Raw genomic sequence first — 18354 nt, 5'->3', positions numbered from 1 at the left:
GTCATGACAAGTTGGTATCAGAGCTCTAGGTTTATAGGTTCTACGAGTCAGAGCAATTGTCTAGTAGAGTCTTGCAGATCGGTATGATGATGTCCATACCTATCTTCAAGAGGCTACATGGTGTTTAGGGTAAACTTCCCATCTTTCTTTCCTTATTGTGCGGAGTTGATTCAGCTTGAATCATATCTCTTTGAATTCCATGCACTCACTCGTATGTGCATGTGAGCGCTCGGTATTAGTTGTACATCAACGGCTTGTGTCACGCCCCAAAACTGAGGAGGGCGACCGGCGCTCAACCGAGTGAACCCGGCCGAGCAAGCCTATTAGATTTTCTTCTACCCAAACTCATTTATGAATAAAGAGAATATATGTTTTCATTAATTAGAGAAAAATGTGATCATGTCTACAATAACAATTCATTACCAATAGTTTCTTCATTTAAAGTATCAATTTCACACACATTTTTCATAATCTGAAGTGGAAATAATAATTCAAACACAACATAACGAGTTTGACTTTCCCAACACCAATATACAACCCACACTATGTCTACGGAGCCTCTATAGATTAAGAAGAGTACAATGATAATGCCATAAATAAGGCCCCAACTATACCTCAAACAGAATACAAAAAGAACAAAAGATACATGACCCCGGGATGAAGTGGGGCTCACCAAGTCAGCTGGGAAGAAGGTGTACTGCTATCACTAATCAATAACTCCTGATGTAGAACCACCTACATCCATTTAAAGATGCAGCGCTCCCGGTAAAAGGGACGTTAGTACCGTCGAATAGTACTAGTATGAAAACTAAACACCAATTTAAGAATTCAAAAATACAATATGAATATGATGAATCAGGGCGACAATAGAATAGTATAAATAACCGTTTAAACCAGAGCAAGCTTATTAAGAGCTGTCAATAACATTTATAGGATTTAAGATGAGATCCTCTATAACTATCTTTACATAAAGCGGCCCCGCCGCCTCACCCAATGTATGTAGGGGGAGGTGTAAGCACAATACCACAACTCTACTCAAGCGGCCCTACCGCCTCATCCTAATTTATGCGGGTGGAGGTATAACCACAATATCAAGAACCTACACAAAGCGGCTATGCCGCCTCACCCCGATGTATGCGGGTGGAAATGCATCAACGATACCAATACGTACACAAAGCGGCTATGCCGCATCACCCCAATATATATATGTGGATGGTGCTGCCACAATAATACCAAAACTATACACAACGCAGTCGTATCGCCTCACCCCAATGTATGCGGGTGGAGGTGCAGTCCCACAATACCATAATCCCTATACAAAGAGGTCATGCCGCCTCACCCCAATATATGCGGGTGGAGGTATATCACAATCACAATCTCTACACAACTTGGCATAATAACTTTCACATAAATCATGACTTGAAATTATAACATGTGGATACACAATCCATAGTTTGGAACACATCCTCAATTTATAGCGCAATATGATAAAGACATTTGAAACACAAATTGAATATATATCTTTATCACAAAACTTATCGGAATACTCGATTTGTAATCAACATCTTGGAACTTATAAGGATAATAGGAATTCAAATTCTTAAAGAAGGGTTTAGCCAACACACCTCAATTGAGCTTCCTTAAACTCTAAAATATTCTGGAATTCTTAGCAACTTCAATCTATTTTAGAAATATAACAAATTGAACCAAAATTAGGAAGATGCTCATGGTTCTAGCTCATTTGAGCATTTTATCAAATACTAGGTGTGCATTAAGGTTTCAAGGTCCTTTTATGGAGGATTCCATCATCTCACAACCCAATCTTTTCCATTTTTATCTCAACAATCTTCCTACACACTTTAATAACACATGCATGTAAAATAAACAACTCTTATGCCCAAACATTATCTTGCTAATTACCCATTTCTAGACAAAATTTGAAATTGAGGGTTAAGGTGTAGAATCTTACCTCTAGGATGAAGACATAGTGAGTTTCCCTTCTTAATCTTCCAAAACTTGAGCAAGAATTGAAGAACAATTATTGAAGAACACCTTCTCACTCTAGGGCACTCTTTCTCACTATAAAATATTAAATTATTGTCAAAAATGGCCCAAAGCGTGCATTTAACGAAGTAGGGTCGGGTTTTAAAAACCCAAAAATGGAGCTCCAGAACAAGGTCTGCGATCGCACATGTGATCACATAATCGATATGCGGACCGCATATCGATCGCATAAATGGTGTCCAGAAGCGGCAAAAATTTGTCTGTGTCTGTGGTCACTATGCGGCCAGTAGACCTGTTCTACAGTCGCATAATGAACCGTCGCATAATGGACTGCAGAAATGCATTTCGCCGCCAAAAATTTTCCTTTACTTTCCAGTGCATTGTTCAACCCAAAAAGTCCGAGTACAATCCTCAAACACGTAAGCCTAGTCCGGCACCATGAAACATTATTTTCTTTTTCCTTTGCAAAATTTTACTGGGCCTTACAACTTGTGGATTCCATGGATGAGGTGTGAGATGTGTCTTTTGTATTTTGGTGATGGCCCAGTCTGGAGGACTTGAGGCCCGGTTTCAGTTGTGTGAGCATGTGCTTTTGGACTTCTATGTCCAGTGGTATCCCTACGAGTGGGACTGGTTGTTCGGTGAGTGGTTGGATGGCTATATTACAAGTAGGATGTGACTGCGGGATGTGTTCAGATTGTTTGAATGTGACGGGAAGAGTTTGCTTGAGATTTGAAAAGGACTATTGGATGCTCAATTTCTATGGATGTGTCATACAGTCTTGAGTTTTGAAGGTTTTTGAGAGATTCTTTCGTGTTATTTCATTTGTGGAATGAAGCATATTTTCATGTCTTGTTGATAAGTTCATACTTAGGAAGATTAAGTGATTGCATAGTAGTTGTGGATGTGGAAGGGTGTAGAGAGATGCCAATTTGAGGCTAAGCAGGTGGGTTATCTCCTGCGGGGTAATCTACGGATGTATGATCCTTATGATGTTGTGTGGAGGGTTTCTTTTCTACCAATGGGTTATATGTGTTGCAATTTGAGTTTGGATTGGTTGAGAAAGTTTACCTGACTGTCACGAGGATGCATGCGAGCTTAGCGGATAGTTTGAAGTATTTTTATGGGTTGTGTTGCAGGAGCTTGTGAAGGATTTAGTTGAATCTCACTGCAGGATTACAATCGTAATAGAGTAGGGACATTGTGAGTTATCAGATGTTTTATTCTATGGCTTTGAGCCAAGTGTGAGAGTCTGCTATCGACGATTTGATTGCATGGTTACGTATTGTATTGGTTTCGGTCTGAGGCATACTTATGGATCGGTTATGACTTGTAGAGGTTGATTTTGAGGATGACTTGAGTAAGGAATTTTTGGATGTATGATGTATTACACCTTATGGATATATGGGAGTCTTGGAAATGGTCTACGGTTGTTGTTTGTGATGGATGTAATGTACTAAGAAAAGGATTCACTCAATTGCTTAGAGGTGTGGATTACTTCTTAGGGTATTCTCGTGCTAATGGAGCACAAGCTGTTTGGCCCATTTGGTCGGTGCAATTGAGATTTGAGCAGAGTGGATGACTCTCAAGAAGGTTCTAATGGATTCAAGATTTATATGTGGCAATTGATAATTTTGCGGACTTGTATATGGCTAGAATATGAGATTTGCATCGGATGGTGTCGGGACTAGCAGTATTTCTATATCATTAAGTATTCTAAATTTCAGTATCAGGAAGGTGAATGAAATGACTTTAGATTCATAGAAGGACTCTTCATAGTGGGTGTCTCGGTTTTGGTACTTTTGGGGTGCTTAAGAGGGAATACATCGGTTATGGGCTTTAGGGCGGTGTAGTTTTATGCTAGGATCTCTAGTGGTGATCTTTGGGTAAGGATCGTGGTGTTCTGGCAAGGATAAGTGTCAACTTGAGGGTAATTCGGAAGGAACTCGGTGAAATAGGACAGCTTGGCAATAGGTTGGATCAACATGGTAATGGATGTGATTGGTTCTTTGGGTACTTATGATGTGGTGAGTCTCTACAGGTATTTTATGGTAATACTCTTGGGTTTGGGGACCTGAATGGCTTGGTGAAGTTAGAGAGATTCAGTTCTGATGGCTTGGTTATGTGCAAATGGGTTTCGAAGAGTTCTCAATGGTTCTACCATGGTTTGAGATGGATATTTCCTATCGGCGTGAGGAGAATGTTGCGTTTTGTGATTTTCTCCTGGATGGGATCAAATGGAAGGTTTCTGACTGATCGGGTATGTATTCTGCTGGTGACTCAGAGATGATTATGAGATTCTCGTGCTTTTTATATGATGGCATGATAGATGCGGTGTGTTGTGTGGGATTAAGATTTGCATATGCAAGGTCACAGTTCAGTTTTGAAGGGAAGGTCATGAATTCTTAGACAACATAGACGGATTCAGATGACTAGATGAATGATATTACTACTTGGTATTGCTTGAGAAGGGTGCGCATTTCAGAAGGCGCACTATGTTTTGACTTACGAATGCTTCATTGGTATTGCGGTACTCGCTTGGTTGATCGACTAATTATGTTCATATTTTGCTATGCAACATGGAGGAATTATAGAAGTATTTCTCGTGGGGATGATTATGTATGAGAGATGTGTTAGCCATTCGAGTGGTTGAGTTGGGATCGGCTATGGTGATTCATGTGTTCTATGGATTTGGAGACTGGGAGTTCTTAGAAGCAGATTGTTTTGGGGTTGCAGACTGTGAAGATGTGGCCAAAGTTTGCTATATGGTAATACGTGCTATGGTTAGGTCATTGTGGACTTTGGATGGCCACTTATCCATTTGGGGATGACCGGAGTTGGTTTGGGGGCCCATTAGTAGGCCCAATGAGGATGTTCATTCTACACCGGGTCGGATTTGTTGACTCAGAATTGTTAGTGTTGAGGGGTGAGTAATTTGGTTAGAGTTGAGCTTTTTCGTTAACTAATATGTTCTATGTGTTACTCTTCTATGCTACGTGGGGGGGGGGGGTGATTTGTTTGTTATATGCACACATGGTGCGGTTCTGTTTGGGCCTTATAGTGGAATTTGAGTGAGATAGTTATTAGGGTGTTGAATGGTCGATTACGCCTTGGTTATGGTCTTTTCAGGCAGTGGTATATTGTGTTATTCGCTTCTCCATGGTTATGGTCATGCGCTTCGTGTACTTGATGTCGAATTGCGTGCGGTTGTTGATTTTGAGCATTGTGGCTTGAGGTATTTCATATGGATCTGTGTTCAGATTGGGTCATGCATCACATCGGTGTTATGCTAGGATATGATCCTTTGTGCTTATTTCGTGTGTTATGTTTCCCTTTATGTGGTGGATTGATAGCATTGCTCTTCGTGGTGGTATCTGTTGAGCTAGCGGGATAGTTTCTTCATTTCCATTCTCTTTCCATCATTGGGTATATTTGAGTTATTGTTCGTTGGTGCACGGATTGCATTGTATGTGGCTCTAAGTAGGATTTGTGTGGCAGGTCGGTCGAGTATCTTGTACTTGATAATGTGAGGTTATTGGGCCTGAAATGAGTGCCATCAGATTTGATTAAGGTATGTTTGCAAGAATTATGTCACTAGTCGGCTTAGATTTTGGCTATGGTTCTTATCGGGCAAGAGAGCTCCACGATTTGTTAATCTGATGGATGGTTATGAGTTTTTGTAAGTTTCATTCATCATTGGCAGTGTACGAAGGTTCAGAACAAGATTTTAGTTGATATGAGGTTTGTTACTGGTATCTGGTGTGTTTTGAGCAGGTATTGTGATCGGGAATTATTACTACGGATGTGCGAGTTGTGTAGTATATCATGTGATTGCATCTTGGGTTATGGTTATGGCTTGATACAACTTGTTCAGACTTATACAATGTGTAGATGTGAGATTCGGGTCTTGTAAGGAATTCCAATTGTTGGAAATTTGGTTCTAAGGCATTATGAGCTAAGGTTGAATTAAGGATCTTTGGTTATGTTGTGTTGTCAGGCTTATATGGGTTGAGGTGATGTGGGATCACCCTAGGTATGTGCATGGTAAGGTTACACAGCGATTTGATGGCTTTGGAATGACTCTGGGCACGTTCGAGGACGAACGTATGTCTAAGTGGGGGAGAATGTAACAACCCGTCTGGTCGTTTTGAGCATTTGCATTCCGTTCAGCTATTTGAAATCATGATTAGCTTCGTATGGTGTATTATGACATGTGTGAATTGTCGGTTTTGGGTTTTAGGTGATTCGGAATTGGTTTGGAAGAAATAAATTTCATGTTTGAAGCTTTAAGTTGGAAGAGTTGATCAAGTTTGACTTTTGAGTATTTGACCCTGGATCGGTGTTTTGATCTGTTAGGTCTGGATGATGATTTTGTACTTGGGCATATGCTCGGATTTGCATTTGGATATTTCAAGAAGATTTCGGCACTAATTGGCGAAGGCTTGAAATTTGAAGGTTTGGAATGTTCATAAGTTTGATCGGGAGTTGACTTTGATTATATCGGGTTCAGATTGTGGTTCCGGGAATTGGAATAGCTTTGTAATGTCATTTGGGACTTGTGTGCAAAATTTGAGTTCATTCTGAGTTGATTTGATTAGGTTCGGCATGAGTTTTGCAAGTTGAAAGATTCAAAGTTCATTAAGTTCGATTTGAGGTGTGATTCGTGGTTTTGATATTGTTATGTGTGATTTGAGTCCTCAAATAGGTCCGTGTTATGTTATCGGATTTGTTGGTATGTTCGGACGGGGTCCCGAGAGGCTCGGGTGAGTTTCAGATAGGTTTGGGTTGTGTTGCATTCGTTTTTGATGTTTTGACATCGTTTCTTCAAGCATAAATGGTACCACATTAATCAAATGAGCTCCAATATATGTTTTGATTGAAGCATTAGATCCATATCGTAATTTTGGAACTATAGCAACTGGAATCATCAAGTTTCAATATCATATGAGGAATATATGGTTATTTTACTAAGAATTGGGTCGCTAGATTTTTTTAGATTAATTACGAAATTGCCACTGAATTCGTATTTAGAAATCTGCATTATTTTCAAATATTGAAACCAACATATCTCTTTCATTATAAGGTCAAATGGAGTTATTCAAAAGCCTAACGTGATTTGTATTTCACAAGGAATCCATTGGAGGCATCAAAAACGAGTTTTGGGATCGTTTGCATAAGAGACGAGGCAGAACAGCTGGGCAGAAACATATAATATCGAGGGTTTGTTCATTTGGTCATATTTTGAGTTGGGGAGCTCGGATTTGGGCAATTTTGGAGGAAATTTCCACCACATGGATTGGGCTAAGTGTTCTATACTCAGTTTTGGTTATATTTCATGAATCCATCTTTGTTTTTGGCATTTGATTGATTATTTTAGAGTGAAATTTGAGAGTTTTTGCCTAAAATTTTATAAAGTAATTTTTTGAGTTTTGAACATCGATTCAGAGTTGGATTTGAGTGAAACTAGTACGGTCGGACTCGTAATTGAATGGGTTGTCAGATTTCGTTAGTTTCATCACGTTTTGAGGTGCGGACATGGGTTTGACTTTTTGGTTGACTTAGAGCTTTTGATTAAAGATTTTATGGTACTGTGTAGTGTCCTAATATTGTTTCTATCCATGAAATTTTTACGTGCTAGAATAATTGAGCTATGATTTATGTTAGAAACCATGTTTAGGCTATATGTTAATACTGTTGGGACACACTGAGGTCATTTCTACTGTTGAGTTATTTGCTTAAATTGCAATTACATACTCAGTCATACTCATTCATTGCATATCATATCTCAGTCTCTGTTATCATTTGTCTCATATCATATTATCATTGTTTAGGCTGATTAGCATGAGATTTGTGAGGCTAAGAAACTGGAGAGAATGATGACTGAGTGAGGCCGTGGGTCTGATTGTGAGTGATATTTATGGGATCGGGTTGCACACCGCAGCAAGCTTTATTTATTCATGCCATGATTAGCTTATATTAGCATTGGACAGGATCCGCCTCTCCGGAGTACGACATACCAGTAGTGAGGGTAGGTACCTACCGAGTGAGAGTGTCGAGTACGAGTGCTGAGCATGAGTACCGAGTGATTGGGAAGACTGAGTGGCTGGGAGGACTAAGTGACTGGGAGGAATGAGTGACTGGGAGGACTGAGTGATTGAGCGTGCTGAGTGAGGTTGACTACTCCGATAGCATGAGCACATGAGTTTATCACTGTGGATCATTGCACTTGACATGCATACTTGGCACGTAGGCATAGAGATGCATTTCCTTATGTTGTACGGTATTGTGACATTCATGATTTCACATGCATATTGACATGTAGGCATAGAGATGTACTTTCCTCATGCCATCTGATAATGAAGCATCCTATCTGTTGTTGAAAGTTTTTGGGGAAAATCATAATTTTCTTATGTACTCACATTTTGGTGATTTCGGTGAAAGATTTGGGTTTTACTGTTATACCTAAAAAGCATGCCTATTTTCCATACTATAAGCGAGTTGAGCATCATATCTTTGAATATTTCTTGTACTATTTTATTATATTGTTACGAGTTATTCTTGGCTATTGTTGTTGGACTCTGACCGTTGTCCAAGCTCGTCACTGCTTTTAACCTAAGGTTAGGGTTGTTACTTATTGAGTACATGTGATCGGTTGAACTCATACTACACTTCTGCACCTTGCGTGCAGATTTTGGATGTTGATGTTGCTGTGTATGGCAGGAGCTAGCATTGAAGATGCATGTGCATTTCAGTCACAACTACCTCTCTTTTGGTAGCTTTAGAATTATTAATCTGTTCATGTATATTTCAAACAGATGATATATTTATTTCATACCAGTGTTGTAAATTCTAAATCTTAGAAGCCCATGACCTGTACTACTAGTCCTTGGGAATTCTTTGTATAAAATTTCAGTTGTATTATCATTATTATCTTAATAAATTCCATTTAAATTGGATTATTGTTAAATTGGCTTACCTAGCGGGTTGGATTACGTGTCATCACGACTAGTTGAATTTTGGGTTGTGACAATAGGAGAGGTAGTGTGTTTGAAGGGAGAGACAACCTCCTTGAACACCACATCTCTACTGACTATAAACTCCCTGGAGGCTAATCTATTCATCTTATAGCCCTTTTGAACCACAAAATACCCAAGGAAAACTGCAGGAACAATTCTAGGAGCAAATTTATCAGTTCTCCTTACTTCTGACACATAGCCTAGGCATCCAAACACTTTCAGATGAGTGAGAGAAGCATGATCACCATGCATTACTTCATATGGTGTTTTACCTTTGAGTATTGAAGTAGGTAGCATGTTTATAAGATAAACTGCAGTAATAACACACTCTCCCCAGAATCTGAGTGGAACTAAAGCTTGGAATCTGAGTGTCCTTGATACATTGAGTATATGCATGTGCCTCCTCTCAGCCTCTCCATTATGTTGTGGAGTGTAAACACAAGAGCTTTGTTGAGTGATGCCTAGTTACTTGAGTAGTTATTTCATTTGAGTATTAAAGAATTCACAACCATTGTCTGTTCTTAGAACTTTAACAGTAGAGGAATGAATAGTTTTAACCATTGAGAAGAAGTTCCGAAGAATAACAATTACTTCAGCTTTTGAGGGTAACATATAAAGCCAGGTGAATCTGGAATGAACATCAACTATGGTTAAAAAATACCTCTTTCCATCATAAGTAGGAACCCTATAAGGACCCCACACATCAACATGAATAATATCAAAACTGGAATGAGAAATTGAAGTACTTAAAGTAAAGGGTAATCTTGTTTGCTTAGCAACTGACAGACAGTACAATGTTGTGTAGTATCATTTTCACCGATTGAAATTCACTAACTTTCTTAAGTATATCCAAAGGTACATGACCTAGCCTCATATGCCATAGGGCAACATTTATTCTAGTTTACTTAGTGGTATTTACAGTGAGAGATCTTGGAATAAAACTTGAGTTTGTTGTAGTAGATGAACCATCAATTTCTTGTATTTTACTCTCAGAGGTGAGCACATACAATCCATTATCTTCTTTACCAATCCCCTTCACCTGTTCACTGAAGTGATCCTGAAATATACAAAAGTCAGGAAAGAACATAGCTACACATTTCATCTTCTTTGTAATATTTGAGACAAATAGAAGATTGTATCTGAACTCAGGTATATGCATTACATTAGTTATCTTGTGTCCAGGAAATATGTATGTGGAGCCTAGGTGTCTTACAGTGGCTAAATCTCCTGTAGGTAGACACACTTTCCCTACTTTAGACTGTCCCAAGTGTTTTAAATCAAACAATATATCAATCCTATGCACTATATGATTAGAAGCTCCAGTGTCAATTATCCACTTAGGCTTATCTTCAGGAAAGATTGATGTGTGCCATACGTGCTGCCATGGCTGAGCCACTATTCTCACTTCCTTTTTCAAGCATCTGTATAATTTGGCTGTATTGCTCCTGTATAAATTGAGGAATTCCACTTGCTGCAACCTGAGCAAGCTGGTTGTTAGTGAGATTGGCTACTTGTAAAGGTGCTTATGTACTACCATAGGTTGGTACAATGTTGGTTGAAGTGAGATATGTTCTTCCAACAGAATTGTTGGAGAACTGATTCTCTCCAGTATAATCAGCTGAGTTTGCTGAAGAATACTTCTTTTTGGATTTTATATCTGAGGGATAGACATTAAGCTTATAGCATATTTCCCTAGTGTGGCCTTTGAAATTGCAATAATCACAATACAGTTGATTCTTCCTTTGCTTGAAGTTATTAGTAGAATATGAACCTCCTTTATTATTGAACAGCACTTGATTATGGTTCTGAGAGCCAGGGGAATAAGAGGCAGGACTGGAAGAGTAAGTAGCAGGACCAGATTTATTGGCAAATTGAGATGAATTAGGATGACCTTTACTGGTAACAAGGTTGTTCCTTCATGAATTTCTACTACATTTGAGGAATGATTAGCCAAAGACCTTCTACTTTCTTCTAAAATAATATAGAATAGGGTTTGTTTATAGAGGAAATAGGAGACATATTTGGGATCCGGTTGCTTGACTATGCATAGGACTCATTCAGTCCCATTTAAAACTATAGCAGCCTTTAATACTCAAAATGTTCTACATATCTCTTTGATTCTTCACAGCCACAACCAGGACAAGGCATAAGAGCATCACATTCAGCCCAAAACTCCTTCAATTCAGAGAAATAGGAGGACACTGATGAGATGCCTTGTGACAGAGTAGCAATCTACTTATGCAAGTACAAGACTCTCGAGCCATTCGCCTTTTCAAAGCTTTCTCTAAGGTCACTCCATACCTTGTGAGCACTTGTGCCATACACCATTTCACTTAATAACTCAGTGCTCACAAAGTTCATTATCCATGAAAGTAGAATAACATTACATTTTTCCTACAAATCATGAAGAGAAGGATCACATTTCTCCTTAGAATATCTTCCATCTACAAAACCTAGTTTGCTCTTACCCAATAGATTAATAAGCATAGAACTACTCCATAGAGCATAGTTTTCATGTGCAATTAGCTTAATTGAGATTAGAGAGCTACCTAGAGTATCCGACGGTTGGAGAAATAGTGGATGATGTTGATCGACAACTGTAACACCCACATGACATGGATCTGCAACTAGAGTTGTACTGTTGGATCAAAATTGGGTTGTATTAGTAGTAGTATCATCAATTCGTGTGCATGTTCTAGTACCAACAGCTCCGATCGCCATTGAAGATCAGCATCGAGAGCTTAGGTAAGAGTGAAACACAGCGAAACAAAAAATACCTAACTGCTCAAAGATGACTCAACCTAAGATGAGGTTTTATCGAAGCAATTATATAGACAACCAAAATTTTAGATACAGAAATCAATCGCGAGTAATCTGCGTGAATCGATTGTCTTCATGAGCTCTGATACCATGTTAAGATCTAGAACCAATTGATCAAGTTTGTGAGAAGCAATGAGAGGTTGAGCTGAGCAGAGAATGAACTCATTTCATTTATTGAAATCAACCAACCAACTATCTTTGTACAGTAGCTATGTATATAATATGTACAGTCAACTAACTCTAACTAACTTCTATTAACTGCCTCTATTAACTTAGCTGGTGACAGCTGTCACCTAAGGATTTTAACTACCTAACAGAATGAACTAAAAAATCTGCTCTACATGTATGACTCATACTCGATACTTCAACAGTCTCTTCTCCCCCTCTATCTCCTCTCTCTCCATCCAAAGCTAGTGGTGCTCGTATATGTTCAATACTTGCTAGCTTCCAATAAAAAGTTTTAGCTAGATTGCATTTGAGGAACATGACAACAAATGGAAAATTTTCATTATGGTATTTCTTTATTATTTTTGGTGCAATGTGCTCTTCTCATGGGCATGTGGCGGTCCTCTTTGTGTCATTAGTCTAGTGAATGCGTCATTTATACGAGTCTTCAACTAATGACTACTATTAGGTGTTCCCTCGTCAGCTCAATCATTTCCCGGTTGGATCCTTGTTTTCCTTTCTTCTTGGTAGGTTATATGTATCCCTGTTATGTTTTTGATGATATAACAAACTTATTGATAAGAATCAGATAAAGAACCTGTTACACATCCTCAAGTACTTAAAGAACAACAAGTCTCAGTTCGGGGATGTGGTTCAACTCTTCAGAGTCAAAGGAACAACAGAGGGAACAGATGGCCACCAGTTCCCGTGGTGACTATACAAGTCAACTCCCCACAGTTGTAAAGTTATTTCCTGCACACGCAACAATGCAAAAATAGTGCAGCAGTCAACTTTATGGGGAATGCCCTTTACCTAACTTGCTTACATCATTCAAGTGATGTCACAATGAGTTATTTACATAAAGCAAAGATAAAATAAAACACTTGCACACTCAAGAATCGATCAAGCATTCTCTCAAGTCTGTGTCAATCTTGCAAGTGATTCTCAAGGGCATCAAGAACAAAGAACAACATACCGAAGGACTAGTTTCAAGTATTGAGTCATTACATGTCCCTAGTTGTGTTGCACCTTTGTTAAAGCACTTTACTTGTAATTCTTACTTAGCTTAGTTAGAAGCATTGTGTAGGAAATTTTTGTAAAATCATAAACCCTTGGTTTGTGTCTTGGCTAGAGTTAGTCGAGTTGTAAGTATTTATAATAGAGTTATTACAAAGTGGCTTGTAATAGAGTTGTTACAAGTTAGTGAGGGATTAAGAGTTTAATTCCTAGGTTATAATAGGTTGTAATCTAAAGTTTGCTCAGTAGTGAAGTTGAAATTCTACAAGGGTAGGTCGTGGTTTTTAATCCCGTGAGCTGGGAGTTTTCCACATAAAACTTCTTTGTGTCATTTACTTACTGCAGTGTGCATGTGTTATGTGGGAACTAATAGAGAACCTGGTTCTCTATATAGTTTGGTGGACCCACAAATTTTATCAATTGGTATCAGAGCTGGTTCTTTCTATCAGGCTAACACCTAGAAAGGATCCTCATGGTTGCTCCACCAAACTTCGAAGAAGGTCAATCCACCTACAGACCACCAAGATTCAATGGCCAATACTACGGATGGTGGAAGACAAGGATGCATGATTTTATCATGGCTGAAGATTCAGAGCTCTGGGATGTTATCTATGATGGTCCCTTCGTTCCTATGAAAACCATTGGGGAACAAACAGTGACTGTTCCCAAGTCTAGGAAGGAATACAGTGATGCTAACCACAAGGCTATAGAAAAGAACTTTCGAGCAAAGAAAATCCTTGTTTGTGGCATTGGGCCAGATGAATACAATAGGATTTCTGCCTGTCAATCTGTGAAGGAGATCTGGGAAGCTCTCCAAATAGCACACGAAGGGACAACTCAAGTCAAGCATTCGAAGATTGATATGCTAACCACAAAGTATGAGCTCTTCAGGATGAAGGATGATGAGTCCATTCAGGACATGCACACTCTCTTCACCTCTATCATTAATGAGCTTCACTCTCTGGGAGAAATCATTCCCAGGAACAAACTTGTCAGGAAAATACTTAGTGTATTACCTGGTTCCTGGGAAAGCAAAGTAAATGCTATCACAGAGGCAAAAGGATCTGTAGAAGCTGACCATTGATGAACTCATTGGCAATTTGAAAACTTATGAAATGAAGAAGAATAAGGATAATGAGAGAAGATAGCCAAAAAGGGAGAAGAACCTGATCCTCAAGACAGACAAAAATGACTCAAGTGGTGAGGATGCTGATATGGCTTACCTAATAAAGAGATTTCAAAAAATGGTTCGCAAAAATGGAGGGATCTCAAAAAGGGGCAGCTCTAGCAAGCCAAGAGGCTATGACCTATGTCATAAGTGCGGGAAGCCAGGACATTTCATCAAGGATTTTCCTCTCCTCAAGCAAGATCAGTACAAACACAACACAGACAAAGCAGCCAAGAGGAACCCGGTTCCTGACAAACGATTCAAGAGAAAGATGTCGCTGACAATGTTGTGAAGCAAGCTCTTGCTTCACGGGGAGACTCCTCCAGTGAATCTGGAGAGGACGATGAACAAGGTGACAGCTCCATGATGGCAGTATAAAGTGAAGCAGCTGAATATGACTCTATCTTTGCCTTGATGGCAAAATCAGATGATGATGATGATGAGGTAAACTTTCTGGACGTTCAAAGAAATTTGAAGTCTTACTCTCAGAAAAAGCTTATATCTTTGGAAAATGTTTTAATTGATTCTTATCATAGTCTTATAAATGATAAAAATGCATTAACTGTGGAATTAGGAAAAGTAGAATATGAGAGAGATGATCTAGTGGTTGTCGTGGTCGATTTAAAAAGGACCATTGAGTGTTTAAAAAATGATAAAGAAGCTCTAACTGAAAATATTGCTAGCTTAGAGCATGAGAGAGATGATCTATTAGTAGTAGTCGTGGACCTAAAGGAAACAATTGAGGAACTAAAAAGGGAAAGTAGGTATGAGATCACCCAAAATGGAAAGGAAGTTGCAAGTGAGGCACACCTTAGGCTTGAAGATGAGGTTAAATCAGTGAAATCTAGTCTGTGTACTGAACTTGAGAGAAACAGACAGCTTCAGGAAGATCTAGGCAGAGTTAAGAATGATCTAGAAAAATCACTCAAGTGGACCTAGTCATCTGATGCTAGCACTGTCATATATAAGAACAATGGGGAAAACAGACAGGGAATCGGGTTCCAAAGGGAAAGTACTCCTTACAACCCTCATAGCAAGTACGTTACTTTCCCTGATAACTGGTTTTGCACTCACTGTGGTAACACTGGGCATTTTAAAGAAACCTGTAAAGCTAGATTTCAGTCCCAACAGAAAAATAAAGTTTTTGTTGAAAAGGTAACCATTGCTAAGGAACCTGGTCCCTCTATTAAAAAACGTATATTTCCTGCCTGGACAAGAAGAAGTCTAATTCGTCCTTTTTCTCATTACAAGGGACCCAAACTTATTTGGGTTCCTAAGTCTAACCCTTGATTCTCTTGTGCAGGGAGCCGTGAAAGGAAGCATCTAAAAATGGTACATGGATAGTGGTTGTTCTAAGAACATGACTAGAAGCATCAATGATTTTCTTTCACTCAAAGTCCAGCAAGAAAGGAGTGTGTCTTTGGGCAATGGCAAAAAGGGATACATTCTAGGAGTAGGAAGAATAGGACTCTTGAAGATATAGAAAGAACAATATTGATTGACAGTGGCATTGCGAAGCATTTCTGGGCAGAAGCAGTCAACACTGCATGCTACTTGGTGAACAGGTGCACGATCAAGTCCCTCCTGAACAAAACCCCGTATGAACTGCTGAACGGAAGGAAGCCCAAGCTAACACATTTGAGGATATTTGGCTGCAAATGCTTTGTTCTAAAAAATATCAAGGAAGCATTGAAGGATGCTGACTGGATTACTGCTATGCAAGATGAACCTCATCAATTTGAGAGAAACAGCGTGTGGAACCTGGTTCCTCGACCTGCTGGCAGAACTGTCATAGGAACTAGGTTGGTATTTAAAAACAAACTTGATGAGTTTGGAAACACAACAAGGAACAAGGCAAGGCTAGTAGTTCAAGGGTACAATCAAGAAGAAGGGATTGACTACGATGAAACTTTTGCTCTAGTTGTTCGAATGGAGGCAATCAGACTTCTTATTGCCTTTGCATCTCATATGGAATTCAAATTGTTCCAAATGGATGTCAAAAGTGCTTTTCTGAATGGCTTTCTAAAAGAAGAAGTCTTCATCAAGAAACCACCTGGCTTCGAATGACATGAGCATCCTGAGCATGTTTTTAAACCCGACAAGGCCTTATACGGGCTAAAGCAGGCTCCTCGTGCATGGTATGAAAGGTTGTCCAAATTTCTTCTAGAAAATAGCTTTACAAAGGGAAAAATTGACAACACTTCATTTCTGAAGAAACGGGGGAGGAACCTGCTTATTGTGCAAGTTTATGTTGACGACATCATCTTTGGTGCAACAAATGATTCTCTGTGTAAAGAGTTTGCAACACTCATGGGAAGCGAGTTTGAAATGAGCATGATGGGAGAATTGAATTTCTTCTTGGGTTTGCAAGTCAAGCAAACTTCTAAGGGCACAATGATAAGTCAACAAAAGTACATCAAAGAGCTTTTGAAGAGGTTTTGAAATGGAAAGCTCAAAAATTATTGAAACTCCTATTGCCACTGCCACTCGTCTGGATATGGATGAACCCAGTTCCCTTGTAAACGAGACTATCTACAGAGGTATCATTGGATCGCTCTTGTATCTCACAACACGCAGACCTGATATCATTTTCAGTGTGGGACTGTGTGCCAGGTTTCAATCTAATCCAAAGGAATCTCATCTAAAGGCTGTAAAGAGAATTCTGAGGTATCTCAAAGGAACGCAGGACCTAGTTCTCTACTATCTCTTAGGAGATAACTTTAACTTAATAGGGTATGTTGATGCTGACTATGCTGATTATCTGGTGGATAGGAAAAGCACTTCTGGTATGGCACATTTTTTGGGTTCATGTCTAATCTCATGGGTGACAAGAAAATAAAACTCAGTGGCCCTTTCAACTGCTGAAGCTGAGTATGTGGCAGCTGCCTCTTGCGGTGCTCAACTGGTGTGGATCAAGCAGCAACTAGAAGATTTCAGTGTGTTTTCTGATTGTGTGCCCTTACTATGTGACAACTCAAGTGCTCTCAACATGGCCAAGAATCCAGTCCAACATAAGAGAACAAAGAACATTGATGTGTGTCACCACTTTCTCAGAGACAATATTGAAAAAGGGCTCATATGTATGAAATTTTGCAGCATAGAAGATCAAATTGCAGACATATTCACCAAAGCACTGAGCAGAGAGCACTTTGAAAGAAATCGCTTAGCACTAGGGCTGATAAATTCAAGCTGAGAACCTTGTTCCTCGATGATTTGCTACGAAAGAAATGTACAGGTAAAATAGCTAAAAAGTATTTTCTGGCGCAGTCTAACTCACCTCTATACCGTTGCAGGTAGACACGCATGAGGATTACAGAGCAGACAAGTAGCTAATGCATTGCATATTGGTCAAAGGATGAGGCTTACATTTTCAAACTCTATCAGGGAACCTGGTTCCTTTGACACAGGTTAGTAGTTCCTTTGTACTCTCATGCATAATTTTTTAAACGGCTGAAATGGTGCCACATCATTATATTTTCAGTTTCTTTTTTGCTTCTTGAATCAAAGAGTCTCACCCTTTATGAAGCAACCCGACTACCCAAAATTGATACACAACCAGTCTCTAACTCCTCTCAAATAAATCCATTCACATTCACTTTCAGAACTGTTCATATCATGAATCCAAAATTCCCCTTTTTCTTTCTTCAAACTATCTTCTTCAACTAACTACACTCCACCATGTCTGACAATCAGGAAACACAAAAATGTTCCAAGCATCGTCTCCACTGTGTCCTCATCCATTGAAACTCCAGTGATAGAGCCCACACTCCCTGTTTTGACTAGTCCAAACCCTAAGCTAGAGTCATAACCACCCTCTGCTTCCTCTCCAATCCAGTCAAGTTCTGGTTCTCATCGGAGTCACAAAACATCGACTCCCAGGAAATTTATAATTGTGACCTCTACTTCTACCTCGCCGGAAAAGATGGTTGACGAAGACACATTGGATGGAGAAGAAAATCAAGAAATTTCTAGCCTACCAGTGGAAGAAAGTTCTGCTAAAGAACAAGGTGTGGGTCATACTAGTGATGAATCAACAATGGCAGCCCCGGGCTTGGATCCTACAGGTAATGATCCTCTTATACCTTCTGAAATTACTTTGGAGTTACAAGAACAGGAAGCTATAGAAAATATGCTTTCAATCGCTGCGTGTCTGAGTTTCTAGGG

General features: G+C 39.3%; 3 protein-coding genes across 3 annotated transcripts; 2 read left to right on the top strand and 1 right to left on the bottom strand.

Annotated features, from left to right (window-relative positions):
• Positions 1–8993: 8993 nt before the first annotated feature.
• LOC138902640 (uncharacterized) lies at positions 8994–11381 on the bottom strand. The gene is made up of 7 exons (XM_070190525.1): positions 11322–11381; positions 11113–11195; positions 10617–10934; positions 10234–10465; positions 9926–10077; positions 9530–9744; positions 8994–9292 (listed from the first exon to the last, which is right to left on the bottom strand). Exons 1-7 carry the CDS (start codon positions 11379–11381, stop codon positions 8994–8996), a joined length of 1359 nt encoding a protein of 452 aa, XP_070046626.1.
• A 2113-nt stretch (positions 11382–13494) lies between these two features.
• On the top strand, positions 13495–14106 carry LOC138902639 (uncharacterized). Its single transcript, XM_070190524.1, has one exon. It carries the CDS (start codon positions 13495–13497, stop codon positions 14104–14106), a length of 612 nt encoding a protein of 203 aa, XP_070046625.1.
• Positions 14107–15163: 1057 nt separating this feature from the next.
• LOC138902638 (uncharacterized) lies at positions 15164–16257 on the top strand. The gene is made up of 2 exons (XM_070190523.1): positions 15164–15345; positions 15588–16257. The coding sequence occupies exons 1-2, from the start codon at positions 15164–15166 to the stop codon at positions 16255–16257; spliced, it is 852 nt and encodes a 283-aa protein (XP_070046624.1).
• The last annotated feature ends 2097 nt before the right edge of the window (positions 16258–18354 follow it).

The sequence above is a fragment of the Nicotiana tomentosiformis genome, chromosome 12 (assembly GCF_000390325.3).
Source record: "Nicotiana tomentosiformis chromosome 12, ASM39032v3, whole genome shotgun sequence".
NCBI classification, from domain to species: domain Eukaryota; kingdom Viridiplantae; phylum Streptophyta; class Magnoliopsida; order Solanales; family Solanaceae; genus Nicotiana; species Nicotiana tomentosiformis.
The sequence above is the reverse complement of the archived record's forward strand: the minus strand, read 5'-3'. Positions and strand labels throughout refer to the sequence as shown.

Excerpts from the sequence above, each read along its gene's own strand:
- LOC138902638 (XM_070190523.1), top strand. The coding sequence starts at position 15,164 with ATGGGGAAAACAGACAGGGAATCGGGTTCCAAAGGGAAAGTACTCCTT. Across the intron at positions 15,346-15,587 it reads ATAAAGTTTTTGTTGAAAAG|TCCAGCAAGAAAGGAGTGTG; the intron begins GTAACCATTGCT and ends TTTCACTCAAAG.
- LOC138902640 (XM_070190525.1), bottom strand. The coding sequence starts at position 11,381 with ATGAACTTTGTGAGCACTGAGTTATTAAGTGAAATGGTGTATGGCACA. Across the intron at positions 10,466-10,616 it reads GATTATACTGGAGAGAATCA|GAGCAATACAGCCAAATTAT; the intron begins GTTCTCCAACAA and ends CAATTTATACAG. Across the intron at positions 9,293-9,529 it reads AGTTCTAAGAACAGACAATG|GTAAAACACCATATGAAGTA; the intron begins GTTGTGAATTCT and ends CAATACTCAAAG.
- LOC138902639 (XM_070190524.1), top strand. The coding sequence starts at position 13,495 with ATGGTTGCTCCACCAAACTTCGAAGAAGGTCAATCCACCTACAGACCA.